Genomic DNA, 27,937 nt, shown 5'->3' with positions numbered 1-27,937 from the left:
ACATTCCAAGGTGTCCAGTGCTAATTCCAGCTTTGTTCTTCTATCTTCTCCCTAAGACAAAGAGCCAAAATTCCCACTCGTGTTGATCCTTTGGCCACTGCCCAGTCTCTGCAAACTCCACTTTGAAACGTTTTCCTTCTCTTTACTGTGGATCATGGTAAAAAAATGTCCATAAAAGGGAGAACTGGGCCCACTTTGCCCACGTTTTCAAGCCGAGAGCTGGGTTTTGCTGCCTCAGTGACTGTGCACGTAGGATTTGGTTATTGTTCTGCCAGGGCATAAGCACTTGCGTGATCTTAAGCATTTTCCCTTCTTAAGGACTGAATTCATGCTCAGAATTAGTAGCTGAGTGTTTTCTTAAGCTAGGCCTGCGTTATCTCCATCCCTGGAATATGTGATGCCGCGTGGGATGGCCGTGGGTGCTGTTTGGAATGGCTGTACTGAAGGCTGACGCTCGCCCCGTTGGAATCCAGCTGGGATGTGCCCCCTGCAACTCCTGAGTGAGGCTTGGATGCTGTTTTTAAGTAGACCCTGGACCAAGAGAGTGCCCCAAAGCGTCACTCATTCAGGGACAGGGTGGCACAACTGCCCAATATTGGGGCAAATTGCTAAAGCTTCAGTTTGCATAAACATCCCACAGGTTTGGAGGCTTCCCCAAACCTTGATCCCATTGACTTTGGGAAGTAAGAGGGCTCTTGGGAAGGGAAACCAGCTTGGATTTCCAAGCTTTTTTCTTGCTGTAGCCAGCTTGGGTGTATAGTAAGGGTAAGGGGACCAAGGCAGAGGTGGGAGGGTAATTCTGCTCCCAGGGTCAGTCACAACCTGGGAGAGGAGTGGAACCGCAGAAGGAAACCACAAGGAAATGAAAACACAGCTCTACTGAGCCCCCAAAGAGGCTCCTGCTGGGAGATCATTCCCTGTTGGCTTCTGTTACCAGGACAGGCTCATCCTGCTCCTCAAGGATGTCCTAACCTCTTGCAACCATGGTAGCCATGGGCTGGCAAGAGGGAGTCGTCTGGCAGAGATATGTCTGGTTTCACTGAAATCAGTGGCCAACCTTGCACTGACTTCACTAAGACCATCGTCTGGAACAGGATACTTGATGCAGAACAGTGAGTTTGCTCATCATCCCGAGAGCTTTGCTCCGTTAGCCAATGTGGCTAAAAACATCTTGGAAAAAAAAATCAAACCAACCAACCAAACCGACAAACCTGCCACTTTGAACTGTTTCGCTGCACGAAAATGCTCGGGAAACCAAAGAAACCGAATATTAACCCTCCAAAACAACCAACCGAGGAGGGGTGAATTGTAGGAGAGGGGGTGGCAGCCTCCAGCGGAGTAACAGTCACGGCAGATTAACGAAAGAGCCAATTTTGACCCTCACCAGCTGTACTAGGAAAAAAAAAACCCAAAAGAGATGTCGCATCATCGATAGAAAACCAACGCACATCCACAGTTATTTTACCTACAGAGCACAGAAGTGGAGAGTAAGGGTGGTGGAGCTCGGCTGGGAGCAGAGCAGGCTCCCCCTGCTCCGGCGGTAGCGCGTTATCCTTCGGAAGATCACTGGCTTGAGTAGGTAGTACATGCACAGCAATAAAAAAATCTCGTTGTGTCGTGGTGGTGGCCCCTCCTCAGATCTCGGTGGACTCAATTCGCTCGAGCCTGGAGGGAGTCCACGTCTTTTTCTCCTCGGTGTGCGGGGGGCTGGTGGCCTTGGTGTTCATCTCGTTCACCTTGTGCTCCAGGAGCTGGTTCTTCTGGTACATCTCCACGTAGTTCAGCTGCAGCTGCTTCTGGTACTTGATGACCTTCTCCTTCTCCTCCTGCCACGTGCGCCGCTCCTCCTCGAAGTCCATCACCTGCTGCTCCCGCTGCTGCCGCTCCAGCTTCAGCTCCGTCTGGAGCCTCTCCACCTCCTTCCGCAGGGAGTTCACGCTGTCCTCGCTCTGCCGCTGCATCTTGGCCTCGTCGCTCTCGCAGGCCAGCGGGTCCCGCAGCTTCTCGCCCAGGTCGCCCCCGAAGGGCCCCGGGGGTCCCATGCTGGCAAGTGTCCGCTTCAGGCCGGAGACCTCCAGCTCACAGTGGTTCAGTTTTTCCCTCAGCACCTGCACCTCGCTCATCTTGCGCTGCAGTTCGCCCTCGCAGATCTCCAGGTTGACGCTCTTGGAGCTGTAGGAGTCCTTCAGGGTGAGGATCTGCTCCTCCTTCTCCCGCAGGAAGTTCTTGCCTTCCTTGAGCTGCGAGCGCAGCCCCACGATCTCGTTCAGCTTCTGGGAGACGTCTGCCTGGGAGTCCTTCAGCTGCTGCTTGAGCAGGGAGATCTCGCCTGCCTTCTGGCACACCTGTGGGAAGAGCATCCGTGAGGTCGGGGGACAACAGCAAGGAGCCACCACCTCTGCTCGTCCCTCGTGCTGCCCATGAAACAGCCCTGCTCAAGGACTGAGTTCCAGCCTTCACCAGGCCCCAGACCACGCCAAAGACCTAAAGGTCATCCCCACACATGTGGGGGAGATTTTGTGTTTTTTCCTGCAGAAACTTGGGACTTTTCAGGGACCCGATGCTGTTCCCAGCTGGAGTTGTCCAAACAGCTGAGCCAAGTGCTGTGAGACAGTGATGCTTCCCTCCTTGCGTTTATCTTACTCACCCAACCACAGCCCTGTGGTGCTCGACCCCAAACCCTCTGCTCTCAGCAGGAGTTTTCCCACTGACCTCAGTGGCATCTGGACCTTGAACAAGCCTGAGACAGAAACACCTCAGACCCAGGGACCACCCGGGCTCTCCCTGAGCACTGGGACAGTAGGACAGGATGATGTCACTTACTCATCCTATGATGCCTTCCTTCCCAAAGACTCCTAAAGAACCCTGCAAGCGTTCAAGACTTCAAGGACAGGGCTTGGAGCACCCTGTTCTAGTGGGAGGTGTCCCTGCCCATGGCAGGGGGGTGGAACGAGGTGGTCTTTCAGGTCCCTTAACAGAGCAGGTGGCCAAAGGAGGGACAATGCAGCCTCCTCATTCTGGGATGTAACTTGCAGGGATTTTACAAAAAGCCTCTAATAAGCTCTACTGAACATCTGCAAAGGTACATTTCAGAGCCTAGTTAATCCCAGCTTCCTTGACTTCCCATCAGGATTAGCAGAATAGGGTCTTCTTGATTCTAGAGCTACGTTTTGCCTCTGCACTCTTAATAAATTTAAAGTTTCTAGCCAGTCCATGGAAGGATTAAAATTCTTCACATGATCAAGCTGGAAAAAAAAAGGTATGTGAGCACTGGCTATACAAACAGACTTTGATAAAATGTTCTAAAAATAGAAACGGTAGGAAAAAATTATGTAGAACTCAACAGGAGAACTAGAAAGAGGAATTTGCCTTTCAGCTTTTTAAGAGAGATAAACTTATTAAGAACTGAAAACAGCGTGTTGCAATGGAAAGCATGAGGTAGACTTGGCCATTGATATAATTTTTAGCTCAGTTGCTTTTTATCTTCAGCAAAAAAAAGAAATTCAAATATTTGAAAAGCAGTTTCAACATTTGCCCAAACGCAGACCTTACAAGAATTTAATTAAAACAGACTTAAACCTGGTTTTGGTAGGCACAAATACCTGTATGGAACGAGTTGTGTTCCCTGAGACTGGATTTAAATGTCACAAGTTGGAGTGACTAGACTGCAAAGTCAAATTATTAATCAGCACAGGAGGTATGCACAGAAAGTTATGCTTATTTTAGTTCAATGGAAAACAACAGGTTTGGTACTCAGACAAATGAGGTGACAAGTGTCCACAAGAGGCCACCAACCCATAGCCATTATCTGTGGGGTCCCCTTAGGGCACATGGGAGGTACTTTGGGCTGCCAGAACCCTTGATGAAAACCTGTTAAAACAAGGCTCTTACCTCCCACTTGGTCTCTTCAATCTTTGGGAGAAACTCAGCCTGCTCCTTCTTGAAAGCCACAAATTTCTTCTCCAGCTCCTCTCGCTGCTGGAGGAGTTGCCCCATGTCGTCCTGGAGTTTTTTTTTCTCCTGCTGGAGCTTGAAAATTTGGAGCTGCAAAGCCTGCTGAGCCCGCTGCGCCTTTTTGGAGACCTGCTGCAGCTTGTTGGCGTAGTTCTGCCTCAGGTCCTCCATCTCCCTCTCCCAGATCTTCTGCTTCTCCTCGAAGACCTGGAAGATCGCCGCCTCGCTCTTGTCCAGGTTCCTCCGCATCTGGAGGACCTCCTGCTCCTTCTCCCACAGCCGGTCCTCCAGGTCCTGGATGATGTCGTCCGTGGAAGGCGAGTGGAAAGGCATGGTCTCGTTGAGATGGTTCAGCCTGCTGAAGGAGGAGGTGCTCTTGCTGGAGGACCGCCCGCTGTCTGAGGTAGATATCCCGTTGTATCCCACGATGTTCTTCTCCACGTAGGTGGTGCCGATGCGGTTGATGTGGCTGGTGGAGGCGCTCATGGGCCCCACGTGCTGGCTGTAGCCCGTCCCGTAGGTGGGCAGGCTCGTTAGGGAGTTACGCCCCGAATCCGAGAGCCCCCCCCCTTGGTTTGTAGTCCTGTTAAGGCTGCCCTTGTCGAGCCCAGCTTTGGGTGCGGACGGGCTATTGCTGTTGGCGTGGTTCAAGCTCTTCCTGTTCTCCGTCATCCCGTTGCTCTGCGGCGGGCAGAGGTTCTGCATGGAATGGAAGTTTTTAGGAACTACTGGCTTAAAGGCTGAGGGTCTAACTAAGGGCTCATTGCTCTGCAAAAAGGAAAAAGGACCACGCGTCAAACATGGCAGGAGGCTCGGTAACGACACAACAAAAAGAGACACATCGACACAGGGCGGGGCTGGTGGGGTCAAGTCAGCTTGGGACGGCTCCATGTTACACCTTTTGGGCCATTTGGGGTTGTACAGGAGGGACCTGTAGTCACTGGTAGGACATGAGGGACCTGTGGTCACCGGTAGGACATGAGGGACCGGTAGGACAACACTTTGTCTTCCCTTGCCCCAGATAAAAAGAAGTAATCTTGACTCACCCCCAAATCTGTGCGATTTACCCCCTAGAATACTCCTTGGGCTGCCACTTGCCTACCAAACCTGATCAAAACAACTCTGATTTTGGCTGATCATATTTGGAAGGACTCTCAGCCTTGAGGGTGCATCGTCCTGTTGCTGAAAACTGAATTGAACCCTTGAATTGGCAGCTATTTTGCCCCAAGAGCATCATGTTTCCCTCCTGCTGGGAGTGATCTCTTCCTGTGCAGACCTTGTGTCCTGCTCATGCTCTGATGGGAGCAGGTAGGAGCTGTGACCCCAGCAGTGACTCCAGGCAAGGAACATGCTGAAGCTGCTCTTCACTGGAATATTTGTGTTTTCTATGGGCATAAGCAATGCAGGGGGGAAAATGGACCACAGGGATTTAGAAAGGATTTTAAAGCCTTGAACGTTCCCCACCCTGTCAATGCGCCTACAGAAACAAAATTTCCTCAAAATGGGATTGAGTCTCCCCTGCTGCACGTTGGGTTTTAGGTGAAAATGACAGCAGAGGAATCAAAGATGTTTTGGAAGTGCCTTCTGGGAGAAACAGGAGGAGCCCTGGTGAGCAGGCTGGAGACCAAAAACCTGATGCCTGTGAGACTGAGATGGACTACAGGGACCAGTGGATTAACAACCCAGGAGAAAAGGCCACCAAACATTGCAGAAATAATACTGGACACAAATTATGGAAGTCACTGGAGCAGAGCAGAGCAGGGCACATAAAACACTGCTGGCTCTGGGGCTCTGCTCCTCCAGACTTGGCAGATTTTGCTCCCTGAAGCCAAAAATGAGCCACAAGGACTGGGCTGGACTGGGTTATAATGTTTACAGGGGTAGTTTCAAGCCTTGTCACTTGTCCCTCACAAGGGATTTTGAACAGAGGCTCGGAGGTGCTTTCAAGCCACAGCTTTAGGTGGCAGTGGGCAGTTGAGGATTGCCTATAAATGGTACAAACATAAGAGTGGGACTCAGATGTTGGATGTACTGAAACAAGAGCTGATTCCAGCTCCCTCCCCATCCATCAGAGAGGTAGGCACATCATCTCAGGGAGGTTGGAAGAGCCAGTGGCTTAAATACAGGTTTAAATGAGCTGAAAACTTCACTGAGATCATGCTCTTGGGTTCCTCAAGAACTAACGTTGGCCCTGAAAGTGATAAGAACGATACTATCTGCACATAAAATGTACAGAGTGAGAACTGGACTATCTGCCAGGATTGCTTTTTTGCCCAGGGCTTCCTGGTGTGTGTTTTCAGGGCCGTGCCGTGGCCACCGAGCTGCTCCAGGAGGCGGAGGGTCTCACCTGGTCGAGTTTGCCGGAGATTGGCAATATCTTTGGTGGGTTACCGGGCTCTCGGTACTGGGGAGGAGGCGGCAGGTTCTTCTCGTTGTTGGAGGTCACGTTCCCACAGATGTCCATCTTCACCTTCTCGCTCTTGCGCAGGTCGCCGTTGATGTAGAGGGAGTTGGAGACCTTCTCCGACTTGTAGGTCTTCTCCTCGCCGGAGTAGCAGTTGGAGATCTCCCGCGCGGAGTAGCCGTTGTTGCGGGAGCCCTCGGAGGCCTGGCGGCCGCTGCCCTGCGTCCGGGTGCCCACGCTCTTCATGGCAAACTCCTGGTCGTTGGCCACGCCGCTGCCCACGCTCCCCATGGCGCTCCTGGGGGCGGCGGTTCGGGATGGCCGGGCGGCGAGTCCGTGGAAGTTCTGCGGGCTGGCGCGGGTGGGGTCACTCAGGACGGGCAGTGTCTCTAGCGTGGCCATGGCAGCGTCGAGGTGAGCTGGAGGCACGGGTCAGTGGCACTGGGAGCAGGAGGGAGAGGAAAGGGGCTGTTAAAGAGGTGCCTTTTACCCACCACCCCCTCTGCAGATCGAAATCGTGTCCCGGTGTCCGGTACAGAGCGGATGGTGGGGTTGTCCTCCTCTCTGGGAACCCCAGACCCCCTGTGGCAGGAGGGCCTACCCCAGCAAGGCCTAAAATCCAACCAGAGAATGCAAACAGTGCCAGCTCTCGTGTCAGCTCTCTGTGATGTGTTAGCAGTGGCACCATGGTAATGTTCTTGGCGTCGAATTCTGCTAAAACCAGCCTGGTTCACCAAACTCCAAACACACATCCTGCTTTTTGAAGTCTGATGTGACAAATAAGCTGGGAGCTAGCCTGGAAATTTGTGACTGGCGCTCAATCACTTTATACCCTAAAAGTGCAGTCCCCTTTCATACAGTCATGTTCTTCTAACTTAACCCTTCTTGGGGTGTATGTGTGGAGATTCCTCCCTTGGCTGGGGACACCCCTCAAGGTGACTCCTCAAGGTTCAGAGATCTCCCCACGAGCGTTGGTCTGGGGGAGTTACATCAAATCTTTACTTAATAACTATTTCTTTTTGCCAGCTTTAATATAACTGCTTCAATAATTGATTCAATATAGTGCACCGTCCTGTCTTATACTACACTACTAGTAGTGTTAGTGTTTGTATGGTACAGTAAATAATTCTGATTAAGATGTTTTGTCTGATCATTTGTATAAAATAAATGATTCGTTTTATATAAATATTCTCGTTTTGCCAATCATTAAAACCCGCGGGACAAAAGTGGTTCAGTCACACATTCTGTAATTCCTTAAACTTAAACCGTTGACATAATCCAAGGCTGAGATTGGATTCAGCTGCACCCAGACTCCTCTCTGAGCAGGAGTTTAGAAAGCCAGGGAGCCCTTTCTGCACCTTGTGACTCAATGGCAGGGCTTTCTAAATAAATTCTGCCTAAGCCTTCCACTCCCACCCACGACACCCCCTTGGAGAAGCACTGATCCCCCAAATCCCACTCAGTGCCCTCCAAAAGAGCTTCTCTTAAAGCCTCTGACCCCAAAGGTTGGGTGCTCCTCGGGGGAGGGAGCCTGTGTGGGTTTTGTTTGGCACAGCTCTACGGCATCGGTCGGACAAGACCGTTTGCAGTTCCCAAGGTTGGATTATTTCTGTCACTTTTCCCAGGTTTTAACAAGTTTGAGTTACCATGGGAATATGATTTCTCCATCCCTGGTCCATCAGTAGCTTATCCAATTCCTCTCTCCAGCCCATCTCTTAGGGATGACTCAACAAGTCTTAAATAACACACTTTCCATCTCTTCTTTTGGGAGTGTTGCTCCCATGGGCTTGAGCTTTTAGAAAGGTGCTTTTGTCCAAGTGTCATCCTGAGTTTTCTTTTAAACATTTGTTCCCCTTCTCCATCTTATTCTTACTTAGGTTGTGCCTTGGACTGGCCAAAACTAGGCCATGGGAAGTGGATAATGTGCAAATAATGGTTTTAAAAGTTGTCTTTGACCAGGTCAGAGGAGCTGGGACCAATTGTCCTTGGGACCAATTCTCACATGTCTGGATGCTCTTCATCAGCTTTTACATAAAGGTGAAAAATCTTATTTAAGGAAATAAGAGCAGTAGAAGGTGAAGGTTTCCCCCTGGATGGGATAATAAAAAAAGTGATGCCCCTTGCAGAGAGGTTCAGGGATGGAGGAGCTCCGACAGGGCCAGCAGGAAGAGGAGATGGAGAAAATCCCCATGTCAGTGGGGTTTTCCCTCTTCTTGGGGTAGGGATGTTCATTGAGCCCTCCCCGAGAAAAGCAGGAGAGCTGGGTTTATTTCCCTGGAGAGCAAGCTCAGGTCTGGAGCTCAGCTCCCGTGCGGTGTCTCAGGGGGTCTTGCTATTTGCGCTAATAACGGAATGGAGGAGCATTTAAAAGGTTAAAGCAGGGGCTGTGCTGCTCAACTTTGCTTTTATTAAACTGCAGTTTCTGGAGGCTTCTCCTCCCTCTTTCCAGCACCTTGTCCTGCCCAAAACACAGCTCAAGTGTCACATGGCTGGTGGGCAGATGTGGCAAACAGCTGTGCCAGAGGGAGAGGGCACAGAGCTGATACCTACAGCGAGCTGGCAGAGCTCCTGTGGCTGTGGACGTGGTCACATCCTAAAGGCACTTCCCAAAGAGCATCACAGACAGTTCATGAGTTGCACAACACCCAGGAGCTAATCCAGCTGCCTCCTGGGCACCTGGAGACTTGTTTGGGCTATGGAGTGATGAGGAGGTGTGGGCAACACCCACTCGAAGCCACACTCAACCCACGGCACCTTTGGATTTTGTTAGTCGAGGGAAGACTTTTTGTTCTGCTAATTTAGGAGTAACCTGCTTTTCAGTGACTTTTTACAGTCACTTTTCAGTGACTTCTCTTTGTGGGACACCAGCCACCATGGGAGGGATGTGCTGCAAGGCCTCAGCTCCAGACGAGGGAAAGGCAGAGGCTGCATTGTCTCCACGCAGAGCTCCCCAGCCAGCAGAGGAGAAATCCAGGTTACCTTTCCCTCACTGGGTAAATTTCACGGTGACATTTGCACGTTTACATTGACTCTCTGAGGGCAGGATGAGGTCACTGGAAAGTCTGATCCTTAAAAAGGAAAAAAAAAAAAAAAGGCCAACGCAACAACAAGCGGTTTCTTTTAACTGGGAGTCATCCAAGCAAACATTCTGAAAAAAACTTGTTATTAGCTTATGTTTACTGCAAACCCAGGGCCTGATAAACAGAGTGCAAGGACAAGCCTTACAAATGTGTTATTAAGGAGGTGCCAGAAGTGCCAACAGATCCCCGACAGTACAGCTTTGTTTGCCAAAAAGGGCCATTTTTTTGAGAACAACAACTCTTGGGTTTGTATCTTCTGGCAAGCTCCGGTTCCCAGTCAGGTTTTGCACTGGTTGTTCCTCAGCTGAACTGAGGAAACTGAACTGAAAACAAGTTTTGAGCACAGGAATAGCTCTGCCACGCTCTGGTGCAGAGCAGGAGGGTCATTTTATTCTCCTTCCAGGTTTGGAGGAGTGTGTGATTCAAAACTTCCCCAGCACATTTCTTCTCCTTAAATCTCTTAATCTCTGTAGTGATAGGATGAGGGGAAATGGTTTTAAACTTGCAAGGGGCAGGGTTAGATTAGATAAAAGGAAGAAATCCTTGGCTGTGAGGTGGGTGAGGCCCTGGCACAGGTTACCCAGAGAAGCTGTGGCTGCCCCTGGATCCCTGGAAGTGTCCAAGGCCAGGTTGGAAGGGGCTTGGAGCAACCTGGGCTAGTGGAAGGTGTCCCTACCCATGGAGATGATCTTTAATGTCCCTTCCAACCCAAACCATTCTGTGTGGGTCCATATGACTCCATGATATCTACCTCCCTCCCATGGGAACGTGAACTAAAACTGGGTGATTCTCCATGAGAGGAACTGGCAGTCCATGAGCACAGGAAGGCTGAGAGAAGCCAAATCGCTCTACTTTAGCAGTGTTTCATTCCCAAGTCTGTCCTCTGGAAGGAAAGAGGAGTCATTCTCAGCATGGCTGGGCTTAGAAGAGACTCCCAAGCCATGGTAAAGGGATGAAAGTGGCTCCCCTTGGCCTGTGGAGGGTGGAGAGGCTCCAGACAGGGAGGAAACTAAAACAGGAGTATTAAGCCACCTGCCAGCCACTGCCCTTTCCAGACGTTCTCTCTTTCCAGATGTTACATCCCATCTGCAGTGGGGAGGAGGCACCAGGAACATCTCAGTCTTCATCCTCACCAGGCTCTCAAGAAGATGCTATGTCCAACTCACCTCCCAGGGAGGGCTAGGTCTGTCCAAATCAATCCCAAGTGACACCTATCTGTCTATCTGTCCATCCCACAGGGCACTGAGCCACAGGGCCCTTGATGAGCTCTGCCCTCACTCCAGCTCCCCAAAGCCCTGTGGTTACAGCAGGAACCCGAGTGAAGGGACTTTCTGCAGACACAAAGGAGGGGCAAACCCCTCCAGAACAAACACTGAGCCGAGCTCACATTTCCCAGCCTTTCTGTGTTAATAAAAGCTCAGAAGAGTTTCTTTGTCCGCCTGGATTGATTGAAGACTCCCTTCCTGGTAGGCATCTCCATGCCAGCACCTTACCAAGGTGCAGACAGCCTTCTCTGACCACGGACACTGGGATTTCACACGCTCCATGTTGCACCAGCTCCCTGTCCCATCCAGCTGCAGTGGCCCCTTGGCCTTTCCTGCAGCAGCCTTGCCTTGGAGACAGCAATATTTTAATGCCTGATGGATGAAATCTGAGGTGAAATGTCCTTTTCCACCAGCTGTGGTGGTTAAACTCTTCATGGCCACCTCTTACCCAGACTTCTCACCATCCCTGCAGCTCCAGGGCACTCCTATTGTAAATACAATTATTTGTAAAATAACAACTGTGTCTTCACACTTGCTTTCTCCAAATGAGTTAGCGATTGCCTTCCAGTTAAACAGAATTAAAAATCACTTTCAGATAAGCAGCTGAATGGTTAACTAAGACTAAATTATGGGGGCCTGGCTCTGTTTCTGCCTGAGCAGGTTAATTGTTAACACTCTCGTAACAAAGGCCTTGGGGGAGACAGACATACCTGGGCACTGTGCCACGGGAGAGGGAAATCAATCACCCGGCCTGGGCAGAGGGAGCTCCGGCAAACAGCCCTGGAGCAAGGCAGTGCCTTGGCACACGCGCCACCCCAGGCATGTGGTGCTGGCAGGACGGGCAACAAAGGCATCTGAAGGTCAAAAATTCCCCCTCCTCACCGTGGTAACAGGTGTGCCCGTGACCTTCAACGGGCACAGGTTTGTTTGTGTCGGTTTTAACGAGCAGGCAATTACCGACGCGATAACAAACGTGCTTTGTGGTGCTGTTTTTTTCAGGGCTATAGGACCTGCACCTGCCCCGTGTTTAGGGGCTCTGGTGGGCTCTGCCAGTTTGTTGGCGGCAGCACCAAGGAGCTGGGTTGGCTGGAGGAAAAAGAAGTCAACACGTCCTGGGGTGGTGGAGCAGGTTGGAAACGGCGTAAAAGGGTTGAAAAAAAAAAAAAAAATTGCTGTAGTGATTTCGGCTTCTTCCAGAAAAATACATGGAGAGAGAAGGGCAGTAATGGGTTAGTAATGGATTAGCAGTGAGAAGACAGCAGACTCTGTAGGGAGCAAAACCACCTGTGTCCAGTGAAGCATTAACAGGCCCTGGAGAAAAACCACCACGGAAACACAAGACCTGCAATTGCACTCGGCCAATGTATCATACAGCATAGACTCACAGAACCAGGAAGGTTGGAAAAGACCTTCAAGACCATGGAGTCCAACCATCCCCCTGCACTGCCAAGGCCACCACTGACCCATGTCCCCAAGTGCCACATCCACACGGCTTTTAAATCCCTCCCGGGATGGGGATTCCCACACTGCCCTGGGCAGCTGTGCCAGGGCTTGACTGTGCTTTCCATGAAGAAATTTTCCCCAATATCCAATCTAAACCTCCCTGGTGCAACTTGAAGCCCTCTCTTCTTGTCCCTCTTAGTCCCATCCCTCTTCTTCTCCAGGCTGAGCAAACAGCCTCAGCCTCTCCTTGCACATCACAACTTCCAAGAACACCATTCAGCTACTGCTCTGCCTACTGTGTGTCACAGACCATCACATGTCACCTCCTTATGGCCATGCTGGACCCAAACCTGGCTGAGAGCACCTCCACTGGGATCGGTTCTGGGGGCAGGGACACCACAGCTGCCCTCCCATCCGGCACCTCCTTTTCTCCTACCCCCTTCTCAAGTTGCTCAGTCTTGAAGAGGGGAACGGAATGAGCTTTTCTTGTCTCTCACAAGCATTTTTTCCAGCCCTCAAGCAATTCTTGTGACTCTTTTCTGCACCTCCTCCAGCTCCTTTTCCCCCCACTCCACCATCCTGGCTCAGTGGCTGCCAAATTTTCCTCCACTTCTGGAATACAACAAGAACACACTCGAACCTGTCGGCAAAAACATGCACATCTCAGGCTCCTCAACCACAAGATTTTTCCACAACTGAAAGCCAGACGAAGTCAAATGAACAACTCCTGCTGCTCTCCTGGGACACAAACCTCTCTTTTCCCGTTTATCCCTGCTGAAGGGCACAGGAGCATTGCTATGGGGATATTTTTTCTCCCCTTCAGGCTAAAAGGCAAACTCAGGAAGGCAGGTTGGAGGGTCAAGGAGTGGCAAGTTCTTGTAGCCACTTCCAGACACCTCTTGGGCTGCAGGGTTGATGGATGTCTGCACATCTTCCATCCCTCTGTGCAAAGGATTTATGGCTGGATTTACTTTTGGACACAACTCCGAGTAACGCGCTCCAGGGTTCCCTGCTTGAGCAGGGAGGTTGGAGCAGGTGACCTCCAGGGCTCCCTCCAACCTGAACCATTCAGTCATTCTGTAGTTGCTGCTGGGCTACAGAAACTTAAGCTCTGGGGTTGGATTTTCGGGTTAAAATGAGTAAAAAGTTATTTTCTCACCCCAAGGCCCCGTGGCCTGGGAGATCCTGCAGCTCCTGCACCTGGACCGGGGCAATTCCAAGCACAAGGACAGGCTGGGTGGAGAACGGAATGAGATGAGCCCTGGGGAGAAGGGCTGGGGGATGTTTCTGCATGAAACCATCCTGTGCCATGATCAGGGTTGATGAACAGAGTGTGGGTGGAAGCAAACCCCTCCAGGAAGGGGTTTTAGAGACCTCAGCAAGCAGCAGCCCCTGCCTGGAGCCCCGGGGCACTTTGCAGGGACCTTTGTAGCTCTGTTTAGCTGGAAGCAAGGAATGCCTGAGTTCAGAAAGCAAAGCAACACCAAAGCCATTCTACATGGCTTCTCCTGGGAGCAGCCTCCATGTATCCTAAGGCTATTTCCATCACACTGCTGCAGGCATGCAGCCCCAGAAATCCATCCTGAAGCTCTGTGCTACCATCCCAGCTTTGGAGTCCTGCTGAGGAACATCCAGTTTGGGGCTTTGTCCCTCCTTGACCCCCCTCTCCTTTCCCAGCATCTGAGAGCACTGAGGGGTCTGCACAGGGAGCAGCATCCTCTGAGTAACTGGGCCCAGTTAAAAGCTACCCACCCTCCCAGTACGAGCCTATTTCTGGGACAGGAGGACCACGCTCTGCTTTTCCCTCCTGAAAAAGTGTCAGCCTCAGGTGTGGGTGGCAGGGCTGGGGGCAGGCAGGACCCCGTTTTGGGGGCTGCTCTTCCTCAAGCTTCTGTGGGAAATAAAAGCGAGAGTGGCTCAGAAACATTTCCTTTTCCTTTCCGCCTGCTAATGAGATAATTACAGCTTTTTGTATTCTGGGAAACCACTTTCTCATTATGGGGGCCGCAGCAGCTATTTACATAATAAGCCTGAAACAAAAGAGATGAGATGAAAAGGCCCAGGTGGCTCTTCGGGGGAGCTCTCCTTGAGCTGCTGAGGGAGAGCCCGTCGGGATTGATGCATTCCTCCATCCCCAAAGCCCCTCTGCCGAGGGCTGGAGTAGGTGGCAGCACTTGGTCCAGGATGTTCCCAGCTTGGGATGCTCCTCACTCCCAGCTGTGAGGGTCCCCAGGGTCCCCAGAGCCAGCCCGACGTGCTCCCGTAAACCACCCACCGCAATTCCCGTTGCCAAAGGATTTGGGAGAGGTGACCCACATCAAGGAGAGTCATGTCAGCGTTTGTGGGGCTTGTAGTGACACTCTGGGACAAGTCTCACCACCCAAGGATATGTTTGGTACCCAGCTGGCCCGTCCCCTGTCTCATCTGCCGTGTCCCAGTTTCCTACAGCTGTGGATAAGGGACATTCTGGGGACCAACCTGTCCCATCCCACATCCCATGTCCCCATTCCTTGTCCCAGCTGCTGGCCAAAGGACATTCTGGGTACCAACCTGTTCCATCCCATGTCCCATGTCTCTGTTCCTTGTCTCCCCTTCTGGCCAAAGGACATGATGGGTTCCAAATTGTCCCATCCCATTTCCCTGTCCCCTCAGTTGACTGGTTACCTGTCCCACCCCATGTCCCATTTCCATGTTCCCCCAGCTGGCCAAAGGACACGTTGGGTACCAAACTGTCTCATCCCACATCCCATGTCCCATTTTCCCATCCCCCCAGCTGGCCAAGGTACCAAACTATTTCATTCCACATCCCATGTCCCATTTCCACATTCCCCCAGCTGGCCAAGGGGCGCATTGGGTACCAAACTGTCTCATCCCACATCCCATGTCCCATTTTCCCATCCCCCCACCTGGCCAAGGGACATGCTGAGCACCAAACTGTCCCACCCCATGTCCCAGTTCCCTGCCCCCACAGCTGACTATTGGGTACCAAACTGTCCCAGCCCACACGCCAGTGCCCTGTCCCCCCATCTGGCCAAGGGACACTCTGTGTACCAAACTGTCCCTGCCAGCAGCCACCTCCCTTCCCCAATAAAGGCCCCATTGTTCTCCCCCACAAAGCCCGAATAGTGCAGCCTGCTCCAGCTCCACCTTCCCTGCCAATCCTCCCCCTTTGCTATCAGTTTTCCTCCTCAGTTGCTCTGTGTTTAAGGGACACAGTCCAGTGCCACCCCTCCCTGTCCCCCGGGAAGTGGCGGGAGGGGAATCACGGCAAAGCACGGCCGCAATCTGCACATGGCCTTGGCTCCGTGTCCTGCTTGTCCTCCTTCCCCCTCCCCGCTCCCTCAGGGTGCTCCTGGAATGAACACCCCCCCCAGCTGCCTGGAAAGCCTTCTGTGGACAGCAAAATAATCAATAAATCCATCTGGGCATTGCCACTGCTCATCCAGAACAAGCTGCTCTGCCTGTCCCAAGCCCACCACCACCCCAGCTCATCTCAGGGCGTTCCCAGTTTTAACCCACTGGATTTTCTGGATCCAAAAGGAGCAGGCAAAGGTGTGGGATTAAAAGCCAAGCACCTGGCAGGCTGCACTGATCTCAAGCTGCTCCAGTAAGGAAAGAAATAAAAAGTTGTTGTGGAGGCTGCAGCAACGCCCCAGAGAAACCTCAGCAGGTGACCTAGAGGTGTGACAAGGTGCATCTCCAAGGTACAGGGTCCCAGGGAGGCTTTTTAGGCTCCATCCTGGGAGTATTTCAAGCCCTGAATGGACCAAGCAGGGTCTGGTGCCATAGCTCAGTCTGCCTTCAGCACTGAGTTGGTCTAGAGACCCCCTAAGGACCCTCCCACCAGGAATTATCCTGCCACAGAGGTTTTGGGAAGCCACCCCAGGGCTGTCCACCTGACCAGAGTCCTCACCCTCAGGGGAATTTACCCCCCTTTTCCCTGTCTGCTGTCAGAGCCCTGGATTTTGGATCCCCCAGGATGCACCTGAGGGCAGCTAGGAGGGATTTTCCATGACATGCCATCTCTGTCCCCATCATCCCAAGGGGTAGAATACCAGTGGGACACAGTGGTTTCAAGCCCAGCCCAAACTGCCATCCCAAATCCCAGGTGTCCATCAGGAAGGGTTAGGCCACGGTCTCACCTGTGCCCACCTGCCCTTGTGGCTGCCCTCAGAAGATGCTCAGTGCTGGTTGTGCCCTTGTCCCCAGTAAGGTCCCAGTGGCTGCCCAGAAAACACCAACTTCGGTGGACAAGGAAAATTCCCGGAGTTCACTCAGTATAGGGAAAGGGAAGTTTGATGGAGCAGCCTCAGTGCTGGCTGTGGGGCTGAGCATCTGGGATGCTCCATGCCATGGGCTGGAGCACTTGAGGTCATCCCAGCCCTGTGTGCCTCAGTTTCCCCTTGTTAAGGGGATTCTATTGGATCCAGGGAGAGCTTTTCCCACCTGGAACACCCCATCCCTGCTCTGACCCCCCGGTGCAAACACAGCACAGTGGGTTCATCCCATCCCCAAAAAACACCTGCAAAGGGTCCCACTGGCTCAGCCCTACACTAATCCACCAAAACCCTTTTGGCAATGTGGCTGGAGACGACCTGCTCCCGGCTGATCCCATTGTGCTCCCTGATCCGGGGGGTATGAGGGAGCTCCTGGTTCACTGCAAGGTGCTGCTGCCCCTGGAAGTTCCCCAGCATGGAGCTGGCAGTGCCTTGCCTGGCACCCCAGGCACCTTCCTGAGCATCCTCACACATGCCCACATCCCAGGGATCCCGATGTGACCCCCTGCTCCAGCCCCACTCCTTGGCTCCGAGCACCTCGCGGTGGGAGCAGGAGTCACCAGACCCCCCCCTTGTCCCCAGATCCCTGCAGGATGGAGACCCCTGCCCTGCACGTGGTGTTGCAGGGGGAGGGCCGATCCTGCCCTTTGGGATGATCCATCACCCGGGAAGGGTTCCAAGAAGCGGCCCCCGCGAGCCCTGCCCGGCTCTGCCATTCCCAGACCTTTCCCAAACCTCTGTCCCCGCAGGAAGAACAACAAGGGGACCCTCCACCGGCTCCCACCCGCCTCCCACGCCGCCAGCCCGGCCGGGATTTATCATTAACTCGCCCTGAGGAATTTCAAGAGCGCGGAGCCAGCCCGGGAAGCGCTTTCGCTCCTCCTCGGACACCACGCGTGGAGCGAGTCCCCGCGGTGGCTTGTCCCCATGGTGGCTTGTCCCCACCGCCAGCTAAACCGGAGCGGTGCCCCAAAAACCCGCTAGGGTGCAAGGTCTCGGCGCTGGGAGCTGCCAGCTGGATCCAGGGGGAGCTCAGAGGGGGGGGAAATAGCAGCTTCCCCCATCCTGATCACCCCACCTCCGTGCACCCCATCCCCGCTCCCACCCCAGCCCGCTGGAGAGGTCCCACCCCAAAAAAATCACCTGCAAAGTGTCCCACGAGCTTAGCCCGCACTTAATCCACCAACAACCCTTCGCTCCCCTGCCTGGCCCCAAACAAAGACACCCAGCGAGAGGGGGGAAGGAGAGGAAAGGGAAGATTCCCGGAAAGAAGCACCCACCGGGATTTACCTGGGCAGCCCAGGGGTCCGTCCTGCAGCTCCCCCATCCTTCGCTCAGCTCGAAATTCATTGTTTCGCTGCCCGGTATCCCGGGAAAAAACTCCAAAATAATACCTGCGGAGAGCAACCTGCCGCTGGGCCGGGGCCAAGGGCTGCCCTCTGCTCGGTGGGATTGGCCACGGCGCCCGCGGGAGTTTAACTCTTTGTGCCCACCTCCGGCGGCGATTTTGGGGAGAGACGGCTCCGTCCGGCTCAGATTTGGGGATTTGGGGAGGGTACTGATGGCTTGGTTTCGCTCACATGGGCATTTTGGGGTCTCACAGCTGGGTTTTCCTGAAATAGGGATTTGGGGTCTGACTCTGCCTTTCTTATTTTCAAATGCGGATTTTGGGGTCTGGTGGCTTCTTTTTGCGTGCAGGGGGGTTTGGGGATCTGAAAACTTGGTTTTGCTCAAACAGGGATTTTGGGGTCGAACTGTCTGTTTTACTCCAAATGGGAATTTTGGGGTCTGACAGCTTGGTTTTGCTCAGATGGGGATTTGGGGACCAGACAGCTGGGTTTTTTCAAATATGGAATTTTGGGGTCTGAATGATTGGTTTTGCTCAAATAAGGAATTTAGGGGCCCAAGGCATCCAACAGCTAAATTTTCGTGTGTGTGTGTTGTTTTTTTTTCAATTTTTATATTTTGTGGGGTTTTTTGTTGTTGGGGTTTTTTGTTTTGTTTTTTTTTTGTTTGATTGTTTTTGGAGTTTTTGTGGGTTTTTGTTGTTATTGTTTTTTGTGGGTTATTTTGTTTTGGTTTGGTGGGGGTTTTTGTTTCTTTGTTTGGGTTTTGTTGTTATTTTGTTTTTTGTTTTTCAAATGAGGACTTTAGAGTCTGATAGCTTCTTTTTGCTCAGATGGGTGTTTAGGAGTTTGGGTCTGATGACTTGTTTTGGCTCGAATGGGGATTTTGGGGTCCAACAGCTGGGTTTTCCCAAATAGAGATTTGGGGTCTCACTGCCTGCTTTTATTCCAAGGGGGATTTTGGAGTCTAACGGCTTGGTTTTGCACAAATAGGGATTTGAGGGTCTGACAGCTTGTTTTTGCTCAAATAGGGATTTGGGGGGTCTGATAGCTGGGTTTATGTTTTTTTTTTTTCAAATAGCAGATTTTGGGGTATGATGGCCTATTTTTCCTCAAATGGAGATTTTGGGGTCTGGCATATTTTTGCTAAAGGGGGATTTTGGGGCCTGACAGCTGGATTTTCCCCAAATAGGGATTTGGGGTCTGATTGCCTGTTTTGAGGTTGGTTTTGTTTTTTTTTTTTTTTTTTTTTTTTTGGTTTGTTTGTTTGTTTTCAAAAGGGAATTTTAGGATCTGGAGTCTTGTTTTTGAATAAATAGGGATGTGGGGGTCCAACAGCTGAGGTTTCTTTCAAATGGGAATTTTAGGCTCTGACAGCTTGTTTTTGCTCAAATTGAAAGTTTGGGGTCTGACAACTTGGCTTTTTCAAAAAAGGAATGGCTCAAACCCTCTTGTTTCCCCTCAAATAGTTATTTTGGGGTCTTCCTAATAGGGGGAGAGAGGGGCAGAGAATTGGGTGAATAGGATGTTGTGTCCATAGAATCCCAGAATGGTTTGGGTTGGAAGGGACCTTAAAGATCATTTAGCTCCATCCATCCACGGGGCCCATTTAGCCCATTCCATGGGTAGGGACACTTTTCACTACACCAGGTTGCTCCAAGCCCCATCCAGCCTGGATAAAAGCTGGACTTGGTTTCTGCTCTCCCTGCTTTGCCATCCAACCCCCCCCCATCATTCAGAGCAGAGTGATACAGGATGGTCCAGAGCTCCTTCTCCTACTTTTCCAGCTGCCAGCACTGAGGCAGGAGAGCAATCAGGATTCCCATCGGGAGCCCTCTGGCCTCAGCACTTACATGGGATTATTTGCAGTGGTGGAGGGAGGGAAATAAAGCCACACAAAGCTGCCACTAATTTAGACTTATTTGCTCAAGTGAATTTTGTGTTGGCAGGATGTCTGTGGATCAAAGGAGCCACCGGTTGGAGCCTCACAAACAGCCTTGGCATCGGTGGGCAAACAGCAGCAAGAACAGTAAAACACCAATAATGCTAAAAGAATCAAATATGGGTTATAGTGCATTTAAACCAGGGCAAAACACACTGCTGGGGTGCGTGGGGAAGGTGTAAATTATACCAGAATGGGTCCCTGTGGAGACTCAAACTCTTAATTTTGCCCTTTAACTCCAGAGGCAAAGAATTCCAAGAAACAGGCTGGTTTCTGCATTGCCAGAAGATTCCCAGCGTGTGCAGCTTGGAAGCAGCCAAGAACTGCTCCTGCAATAACCAGAGCTGATCCAGGAGCTTTGTCAGGATGTGGACCCTCCTCCCCAGTGGGATTTGGGGAAGCTGCCCAAGCAGGAGCCCTTGGATCACGGCATGGAGCTGCAGCAGGCCCAGGCTGGGCAGAGCTCACAGGAGACAGGCAGCTGGTTTAGGCTGTGCTCATTCTCCCTTTGGGAGCTGAGTTATGTCTTAGCTCTTCCCACAGATGAATAAATCATGATAGGAGAGACTTTGGAGGATGCTGGAAACGCTGGGATAACCCGTGCTCCTGGCGCTCTCAGGCAACTCATAAACTTTTGAACCCTGAACTCCCGTTTCTAAGCCAGGTCTCCGGTCTCTGAGACGTGAACCTCTCCACCCACCAGAGTCACCACCCCCAGAGTCCCTCCACCACCTCTGAGAGCCAGCAGAGACTCCCCAGTTGGCATCCAGCATCCCTTTGTGCTGCATCCAGGCCATTGTGTTTCCCTGTCCCCATGAGCAGAACCACCAAGACCTGGTCTCACCCCTTTGGGGGGGTTTATCTGTCTCTGCACTTGCCCTTTTTGGGTGGCCATGGTTGGACTGTGCACCCAGACCCAACCCCACGAGGTGACCTCCAGCCTGGGTTGGAGTTATCCCCCTAAAAATCCCCCTTCTGCCTTGGGGAAGAGGCTTCAAACATCCACCTCTTGAGGAAAGGAAAAATAGACTCTATTAAACCCAAACTCTTTTTTCCCTTCTGTTTTCCTTTTTCTTTTCCTTGCAGAAGTGGCATACTTTGAGCAGCCCCCCCTGGCAGGGTGATCCCCTTTCTCTTGGAGCCATTTCATTTCAAGATCCCAAAGATCCCGGAGATCCCTGGACTGCAGCTGCAGAACTGGTTACATGTTTTCTGCCCCGAATCACAGAATCAGTTATGTTGTAAAAAAACCTCTGAGACCATCGAGTCCAACCTGTGTCCCATCCCCACCTTGTCCCCCAGCCCAGAGCACTGAGTGCCACATCCAGTCATTCCTTGGACACCTCCGGGGGTGGGGACTCCATCACCAACCTGGGCAGCCCCTTCCATTGTCTGATCACCCTTTCTGTGATTAGAATTTCTTCCTAATGTCCAACCTAAGCCTCTCCTGGTGCAGTTTAAGATTATTATCAGAGAAGGAGAAAAACAGGCAGTGAGGCCTGAAGGAGCATCCCTGGCCCAGGACTTTCCCTGGGGAACACGAGCAGAAAGCATCAATCTGCTCAGGCATGTGGTGAAGTGGAGGAGGAGATGGAAATGGGAGCAGAGACATCGACTCCCTGCGTCAGGATTTCTTCCTTTAAAGCTCTGAGGAGCAAGTTCTCAGTGCAAAACATCCCTATGTGAGCAAGAGCCTTCCTCCTCTCTCCACCCAGACTCCTTTGTTTCGAGGGAAGATCATTTCCAAAGCCTCGAGGAGCAGAAAAAAATCCTAAATAAGGGTCACTTGGCTCCTGAACATACTGTGAGGTCATGAGTGAGGTGGAGGCATCCCCATCCCGGGATGTCTTAGTGCCATGGCTGGGAAATGTCAAGGCCAGCCTGGTCTGGTGATGATGACAATCCTGCTTGGGCTGTGAAGTTGGGCTGGAGGCCTCCAGAGCTTTCCAACCAGCATCACAACAGCTTAAACCCAGCTCCAGACCTCAGCTGTGAACTGACTGTGCTTGGTAAGTGCTTGACATCCAAGAGCTTGGATGCTGAACTCAGACCTCCTGCAGCACCTCCTCACCAGGCTTTGTTTGAAGCTCTTCCCCACTATCTGTTATTAGAGCAGAGATTTCCATGCTGATCTTCAGAGCAAGGGCCTGATCCTGCTTTCACTCAATAGGTGTCAAACATCTGAGGGTTTCCCTGTGTTCCTGCAGAGATGATGCTTTGTCTGATTTGATGTGGGTGCCCTGCAGGGATCACAGGGGCCACAGGGGAGGGAAGCATGGCTGTGCCATTCCAGAAAATCCAACCAAAGCTGATGAAATCCCCAAGCAAGCTCTGGGGCTGAGCTCCCAGGAAAAGTGTCACAAAAAGGTGGACACTCAGTATTTATTTGGGCAAGAAGAAAAGGGGTTACATGATGCCACAAAACTTCTCAGTAGCTGGGGGTTCACCCACCCCAGCACTTGCACGGTGACATCCCACCACCACACTGGGATGGAACTTCAGATGCTGAGAGAGGTTGCTCCTGCTCGTTAAGTGGAATAATTTGAGCCCATGGGAGGCCCCTCCACACCCACGCAGAGCTGGGGGTGGGAGAGGACCTTCTCCAAGCTGCCACAGGGGATGGCAGGGGGTCCTGAGGCTGGGTTGGCACCACCAAGCTGGGCTGATGCCAGCTGCTGCACTGGGGGACCCTTTCTATCTCCAATCCTTAACAGCTGCCTGCTCAGCTTGAGCCAACATGAACAAGCCAAAAGACTCGGGTTTAGTCATTCAGAGGGATGGTTTCCTATTCTGGAAAAAACCATCCCTGCTGGTATAAGCTGTCTCTTCCTGTATCCACACAGGGCAGACAAAGCCTCTCAGTGCTGGCAAACCACAGCCTGGTGCATGGCCCAGGTCTTCCCATAAATCAGGAGAGGCTCCTGCATCTCCATGTGCAGCTGGTGAAAGCTCGGTGTGTGTGTGCTGGGATGCTCTGGTGTGGTGGCTTGGCCATGGGATGTGGGTCAGGTCTGTAAAAGGGTCTGTAAAAATCCCAAACCACGTGGCCTTCCTGCCCTGTGCCTCCAAAAGGGTCTGTAAAAGTCCCAAGTCAAACAGGCCTCCTGTCCTCTGCCTGCTCATCGTAACTGAAGAGACGAACATTAAACGATCACCTTCCTCCCTGCAGCTCACGAGAGGAACAGGGGAAGTGGGGTCTGGTTCACCAACCCCTCAGACCTCACAACCCCTGTAGGGTTGGATGGAGATGTTTTTCTCTCACAGGAGATCAAACCATGTTAATGCTGGGCAAGACCTTCACCTAAAACATAGGAACTGGAAAAAAAAGTGTGTGGGGAAGCAGTTGTTGTCCTTTCTTCCTGCTCTCCCTTCATGCCTTGGCTGGACAACCCCAAGAGAGGCAGCAGTGGTGCCAATGCCAATGAGGTCTCCAATGGGCAATGGCCAATAATCCTTGGGGATGCCAGGTGTTACCAGGTTTCCCAACTAACTTCTAGAATCATGGAATAATAGATTCAGAATGGTTTGGGTTGGAAAGGACCTTAAAGACCATCCAGTTCCACCCCCTGCCATGGGCAGGGACACCTTCCACTAGACCAGGTTGCTCCAAGCCACATCCAACCTGGTCTTGGACACTTCCAGGGATGGGGCAGCCACAGTTTCTCTGGATGACCTCTGCTGTGGTCTCACCACCCTCACAGAGAAGAACTTTTTCCTCTGTCTAATCTAAATCTCTCATCTTTTAGTTTAAAACCATTCCTTAAATGTCTTTGGGTGCTCATTCAGAATCAAGGAAATAAACCTCCCATTCACAGTCCAAAAGCATCAGGCCAAGTCTGGTAAAAATAACTTGGAGCAAACTAACTGGCAGCCAGGAGGGCTGGATTTCCACTGAAATCACCAGGTGTTCATGGATCCTGTTTGAAAGTGCCATTTCTGCCCATATCTGGAATTAGGGATTTGGCACAATACCCTTGGCTCAGGGTGGGAGGTTTTTTTCAGGGAGGAACATCAGGCTCGATTCTCATCAGGTTTGTGTACACGTGATGTCCCATCCAGCTTCAGCCCCATCATGGCCAGCCTCTCGTCTGGGCAAGACTTGGTGGCTGAATGGCTTCAGCAAAAGCAGAAGCAAGAGAATCCCAAAGTCCTGGGAAGAAGGAGCTTCTGAAGGGGCAGCAGAAGACCAAGCAGGGAGCCTGGAGCACCTCTGTGGTGGCTACGAAGCCTCTGTGTAGGACCCAAGGTCTACACCCCATTTCCAGCCCCCAAGGACCCAGCTGACACAGTCCATGTATTGGATCCCTCCCACAGAGAGGGCTGAGGCTGACTGGAGGTGGGTGTGGGCTGAAATTCCCTCTGAATCCATGACCAGCTGATGGCCCTGAGCTCCGGGAATTTGCAGTTAATAAATGGCCTGAGTGCTATAAACAATCCCCCAGCCACTGCCTTCCCCATGGCTTCTTTGTCCTCCGAGGAATGCGGGTATTCCCTGCCCGGAAGACAAATTCCTTTGCAGTCACTGGCACTGAACCGTGTCTGGAAACCAGTTTCCCCAGTGGATGAGCCAGTGGTTTTGTCTCCAGTCCCGCTCCAGCCACCAGCTCTCTCACTTCCTTTTCTTTAGAATGGCCAATTCTCCCTTCCCCAGCTCTACAAACTCTGCTTCCCAGCCACTGAAGGATTCAGGCTTGTTCATCTCCAGGCTCATCCTCCTCAATCCATGCACTGGCTCGGATGCCATGGGGAGAAAACGAGAAGGAAAGGTCTTCTTGACCTAGATTTGCAGTTTTGGTGGTGATAGGATGGTCCAGAACTAGGAGACACCCCTCTCCATCACATATTAGTCCTCAAACACAGCAAGGAAGGACCCAGATTTGACCAGGAAGAGGGATGGAAGAGGGTAGGACCAGAAGGGTGCTCAGCCGTGTGTGCTGCAGGTACAGAGTGATGCCTCCAGGATACTTATCAACCTTTATTCCTGAATATTTGTGGTCAAGGCAGGATTTACTGGTCATGCCAGGGGATTGTGTCCCCTCTGACCGGCACTGGTGGTGGAGGAAGCCTATGTCCTGGAGATATCCATGCCTCTGACCTCTGTGGGCTGTCCAACCACAGGAGAAAGGCAATGGGACAGAGGGAATTTGGAACAACAAAATGGACAAAAGTCAGAAAGGATCCACAGGCAAAAATCACTGTGGTTTAGGCAAAAATCACTCTGGCTTGGAAGCATTTTTGGCTGGAGAACTTTGATCATGCTGTGATTTCACCCTGTCAGGAGTGACTTTGTGGGTCACCTGAGAGATCCTCCTGCACCCTGGAGCAAACCTGTGGAGCAAGGGTGTCCCACCAAGCCTTCCCCCTGCCATGACAAACCAGCTTTCCTTGGTGGCTCCCTGGCAGCCTGGGCATCCCCCAGCCCCTCCTGGGGAGGGATCAGGGGACTGTCCATGCAGGTGCTGCTCCAGAGTGGGAGGACGGAGCAGATGGCCGAGGATGCTGATGTCTGCTGACGTCCAAGCCACAGCAGATGCCAGGGGAGACCTGGCTCCAACGTGACCCCCTTCCTGTCCATCAGGTGAAGAGGGGCCTTCTCCCAGCCCTGCTGAAGCCAACTCAGCAGATTCCAAGCCATTAACTCCTTTTGCTCCCTCACTGAGGGATGACGGACGGGGAAACCCAGGGATGGGTTTTCCACAGAACTGCCCTTCTGGAAGCCTGTGGACCTCACCCATCGCCTTTGGGATGAGCCACAGAGAGCTGAGGGTGAAAAACAAAAAGAAGGACTTTGAGGGGAGAGTAGGGGACGGGCCAGGGAGGGAAAATTTCCATATCTGCATAATGAAGCTGATTACATAAGGGCATCTTGCGTCATCTGCGGCTGCATCTCCGGAGCAGTAATTACATCTGCACCACACATCTAAAGGAAATATTACCACATTCCCTTCCAAAATCTATATTTAGCTCTCCTAAGATGTGTGCCAGGGGCTTTATCATTCCGTGTACATTGGCTACAGAGCCAGACAACGGGCACATGGAGGGTTTTTTGTTTGTTTGGTTTTTTTTGATTTGCCAGCTAGGAAAATATCTGGAGTTTGGTGTGGCAGCTGCCCCGAGTCCCCCTGGAAGGGTGGCTCCGAGGTTTTGAAGTGGTAAGTGAAGAGTGGAATATTTTCCCGGCCTCCCTCGGTGCCTGCCAGGCTGTGGGGGTCCAGCAGGAGGGCAGGAATGGCAAAGCCAGGGCTTGGCTTTCCCTCCTCCTTCAAATGCTCTTTGATTTCTGCCCTAGTGCTCTGAGCCCTGGGAAGCCTTTTTTCCCCTCGCTGAATAAATGACCTGATTTGCAGGGAGGGGTTGCTCTCACGGGTTCCTGGGCTCTCTGCTCCGTCACAGGTGTGAAACAAACCCTTTTGCTTTGCCCAGCTTTGGACTTCAGAACCATCTTTGGGCTTTGAACGCTTCTCCCATCCCTCCTGATCCTCTGGAAAAGGAAAAAAAAGGTGCTTTGAAACAGAAAGAGAGGTTGCAAACCCCTTGGTTTGATGGAAGGCTTTTCATGTGGAGCTGGAGATGGGACAAGCCTTAGGGAAGGGCTGGAGGATGAATGAAGCATAGATTTGGTTTTCTCTTATTTTCCATTTGCTCATCACCACCCTGAAAGCACTGGAAAGCACCAGCAGCTCCGATGCAAAGAAAACAGTGAGGAAATACATCCACATCTCCTCCAAAGAAACTCCTCCAACAACAACTTCTGGTGGGAAGTGGGGCTGTGCATGGCCAGGAGTGAGGGACTGAGCACCAACATCCCAAGGACTTGGTGAGAAAATGATTCTGGTTGTGTGTGTGAGTGTGTGTGTGTGTCCAGCTTGGATGAACCATCCTCAGGTGGAAAAACGCCCTCTCCATCCTGGACTCGTAGAGAGGGGTGACAAATCCTCCCTGTTTCTCAGTTCTGCATTATTTCCACCTGGAAGACACAGAGAACTGGAGGATGGAGAAAGGGGAGGATGACAAAACTCAGCAGAGCTGTGATCAGGGTCAGATCTAATGAAAACCGTGAGCTGCCCTGTAATGACTGAATAAACAACCCAGAGGATGTGAGATGAGACCTGCCCAGAAAAAAAAGACCATTTTACTCCTGTTTACAACCACTCCCAGGAGCTGCAGGATCTGTCAGTGATCAGGAATGATCTTCTAGGAAAGGAAAACCCAGAGGATCAGACAGCACATGCACAATCAATCCATGATGTCTCTGATGACCTGTCCAGCCCAAAACTTCTTCCACTGCCCTGGTGTCCTCTGGTGCTTTACCTACAGCACCCTATGGCTGATATAAAACCTTTCTCCATTGCCCCAGTCAGCCTGAAGATGACCATCATCTGTCAAAATCATGGAATCACAAAACGGTTTGGGTTGGAAGGGACCTTAAAGCTCTTGCCATGGGCAGGGACACCTTCCACTATCACAGATTGCTCCACCCTGGCCTTGGACACTTCCAGGAATCCAGGGGCAGCCACAGCTTCTCTGGGCAACCTGTGCCAGGGCCTCACCATCCTCACAGGCAAGAATTCTTTCCAATATCCCATCTAACCCTGCCCTCTGGCAGTTTAAAGCCGTTCCCTTGTCCTATCACTCCAGGCCCTTGTCCAAAATCCCTCTCCAGTTCTCTTGGAGTCCCTTCAGGTGCTGGAAGGTGCTGGAAAGTGTCTCTGGAGCAATCACCCTGTCCCTTAATGGAAAATTTTCCTCTCTCCCATTACAGGCTTTGTGACTTTTATTGCTCACCTGAGCTTTGCAGAGCAGATTATGGACTGATGGTTTACCCCAAAACATATGACGGGTTGTGTTCTGTGCCTGCACCTCCCAGGATAAAAACCTTCTGGCACTTCCCTCCTGCCCTAACCCTGCTCCCAGCTGATTTTCCCTGGCTCCCAGGGTGCTGCTTCCATCCCAGTGCTCCTGGGGAACACTTAGACAACCCTTCCTCTTTTCCTACTCCAGCATTCCTACTGATGCTGGAAGTGGGGGAAGATGGGGAATGACACCCCAATCACACAGCAATGGGCACATCTTTCTGTGTGGAAAGGAGAGAGGGGAAGAAAGATGGTGTGGGAGCAGGGAAAGAGGGAAAGCAATTCTGTAAATGATTTGCAGAAGAGAAAACAAGCTCCTGGCTGGTTTACGTGGTTTTGTGGGGACCACAGAGGTGCTGGGTTAATGGTTGGA

The 27,937-nt window shown here is 51.8% G+C and overlaps 1 protein-coding gene across 1 annotated transcript in view; it reads right to left on the bottom strand.

Annotated features, from left to right (window-relative positions):
* Positions 1–1,444: 1,444 nt before the first annotated feature.
* Positions 1,445–27,937, bottom strand: part of LZTS3 (leucine zipper tumor suppressor family member 3) — a 44,361-nt gene continuing 17,868 nt past the window's right edge. The window contains exons 2-4 of the mRNA XM_027712651.2: positions 6,302–6,799; positions 3,892–4,722; positions 1,445–2,345 (exon numbers count right to left, since the gene is read on the bottom strand). Of these exons, the coding sequence (XP_027568452.2) occupies positions 1,635–2,345; positions 3,892–4,722; positions 6,302–6,760 (2,001 nt within the window). The 5' untranslated portion in view covers positions 6,761–6,799 and the 3' untranslated portion in view covers positions 1,445–1,634. The remainder of the gene's footprint in view (positions 2,346–3,891; positions 4,723–6,301; positions 6,800–27,937) is intronic.

This window comes from Pipra filicauda, unplaced genomic scaffold (assembly GCF_003945595.2).
Source record: "Pipra filicauda isolate LSUMZ 115617 unplaced genomic scaffold, ASM394559v2 scaffold422_size665910_pilon, whole genome shotgun sequence".
Classification (NCBI taxonomy): Eukaryota; Metazoa; Chordata; class Aves; order Passeriformes; family Pipridae; genus Pipra; species Pipra filicauda.
The sequence above is the reverse complement of the archived record's forward strand: the minus strand, read 5'-3'. Positions and strand labels throughout refer to the sequence as shown.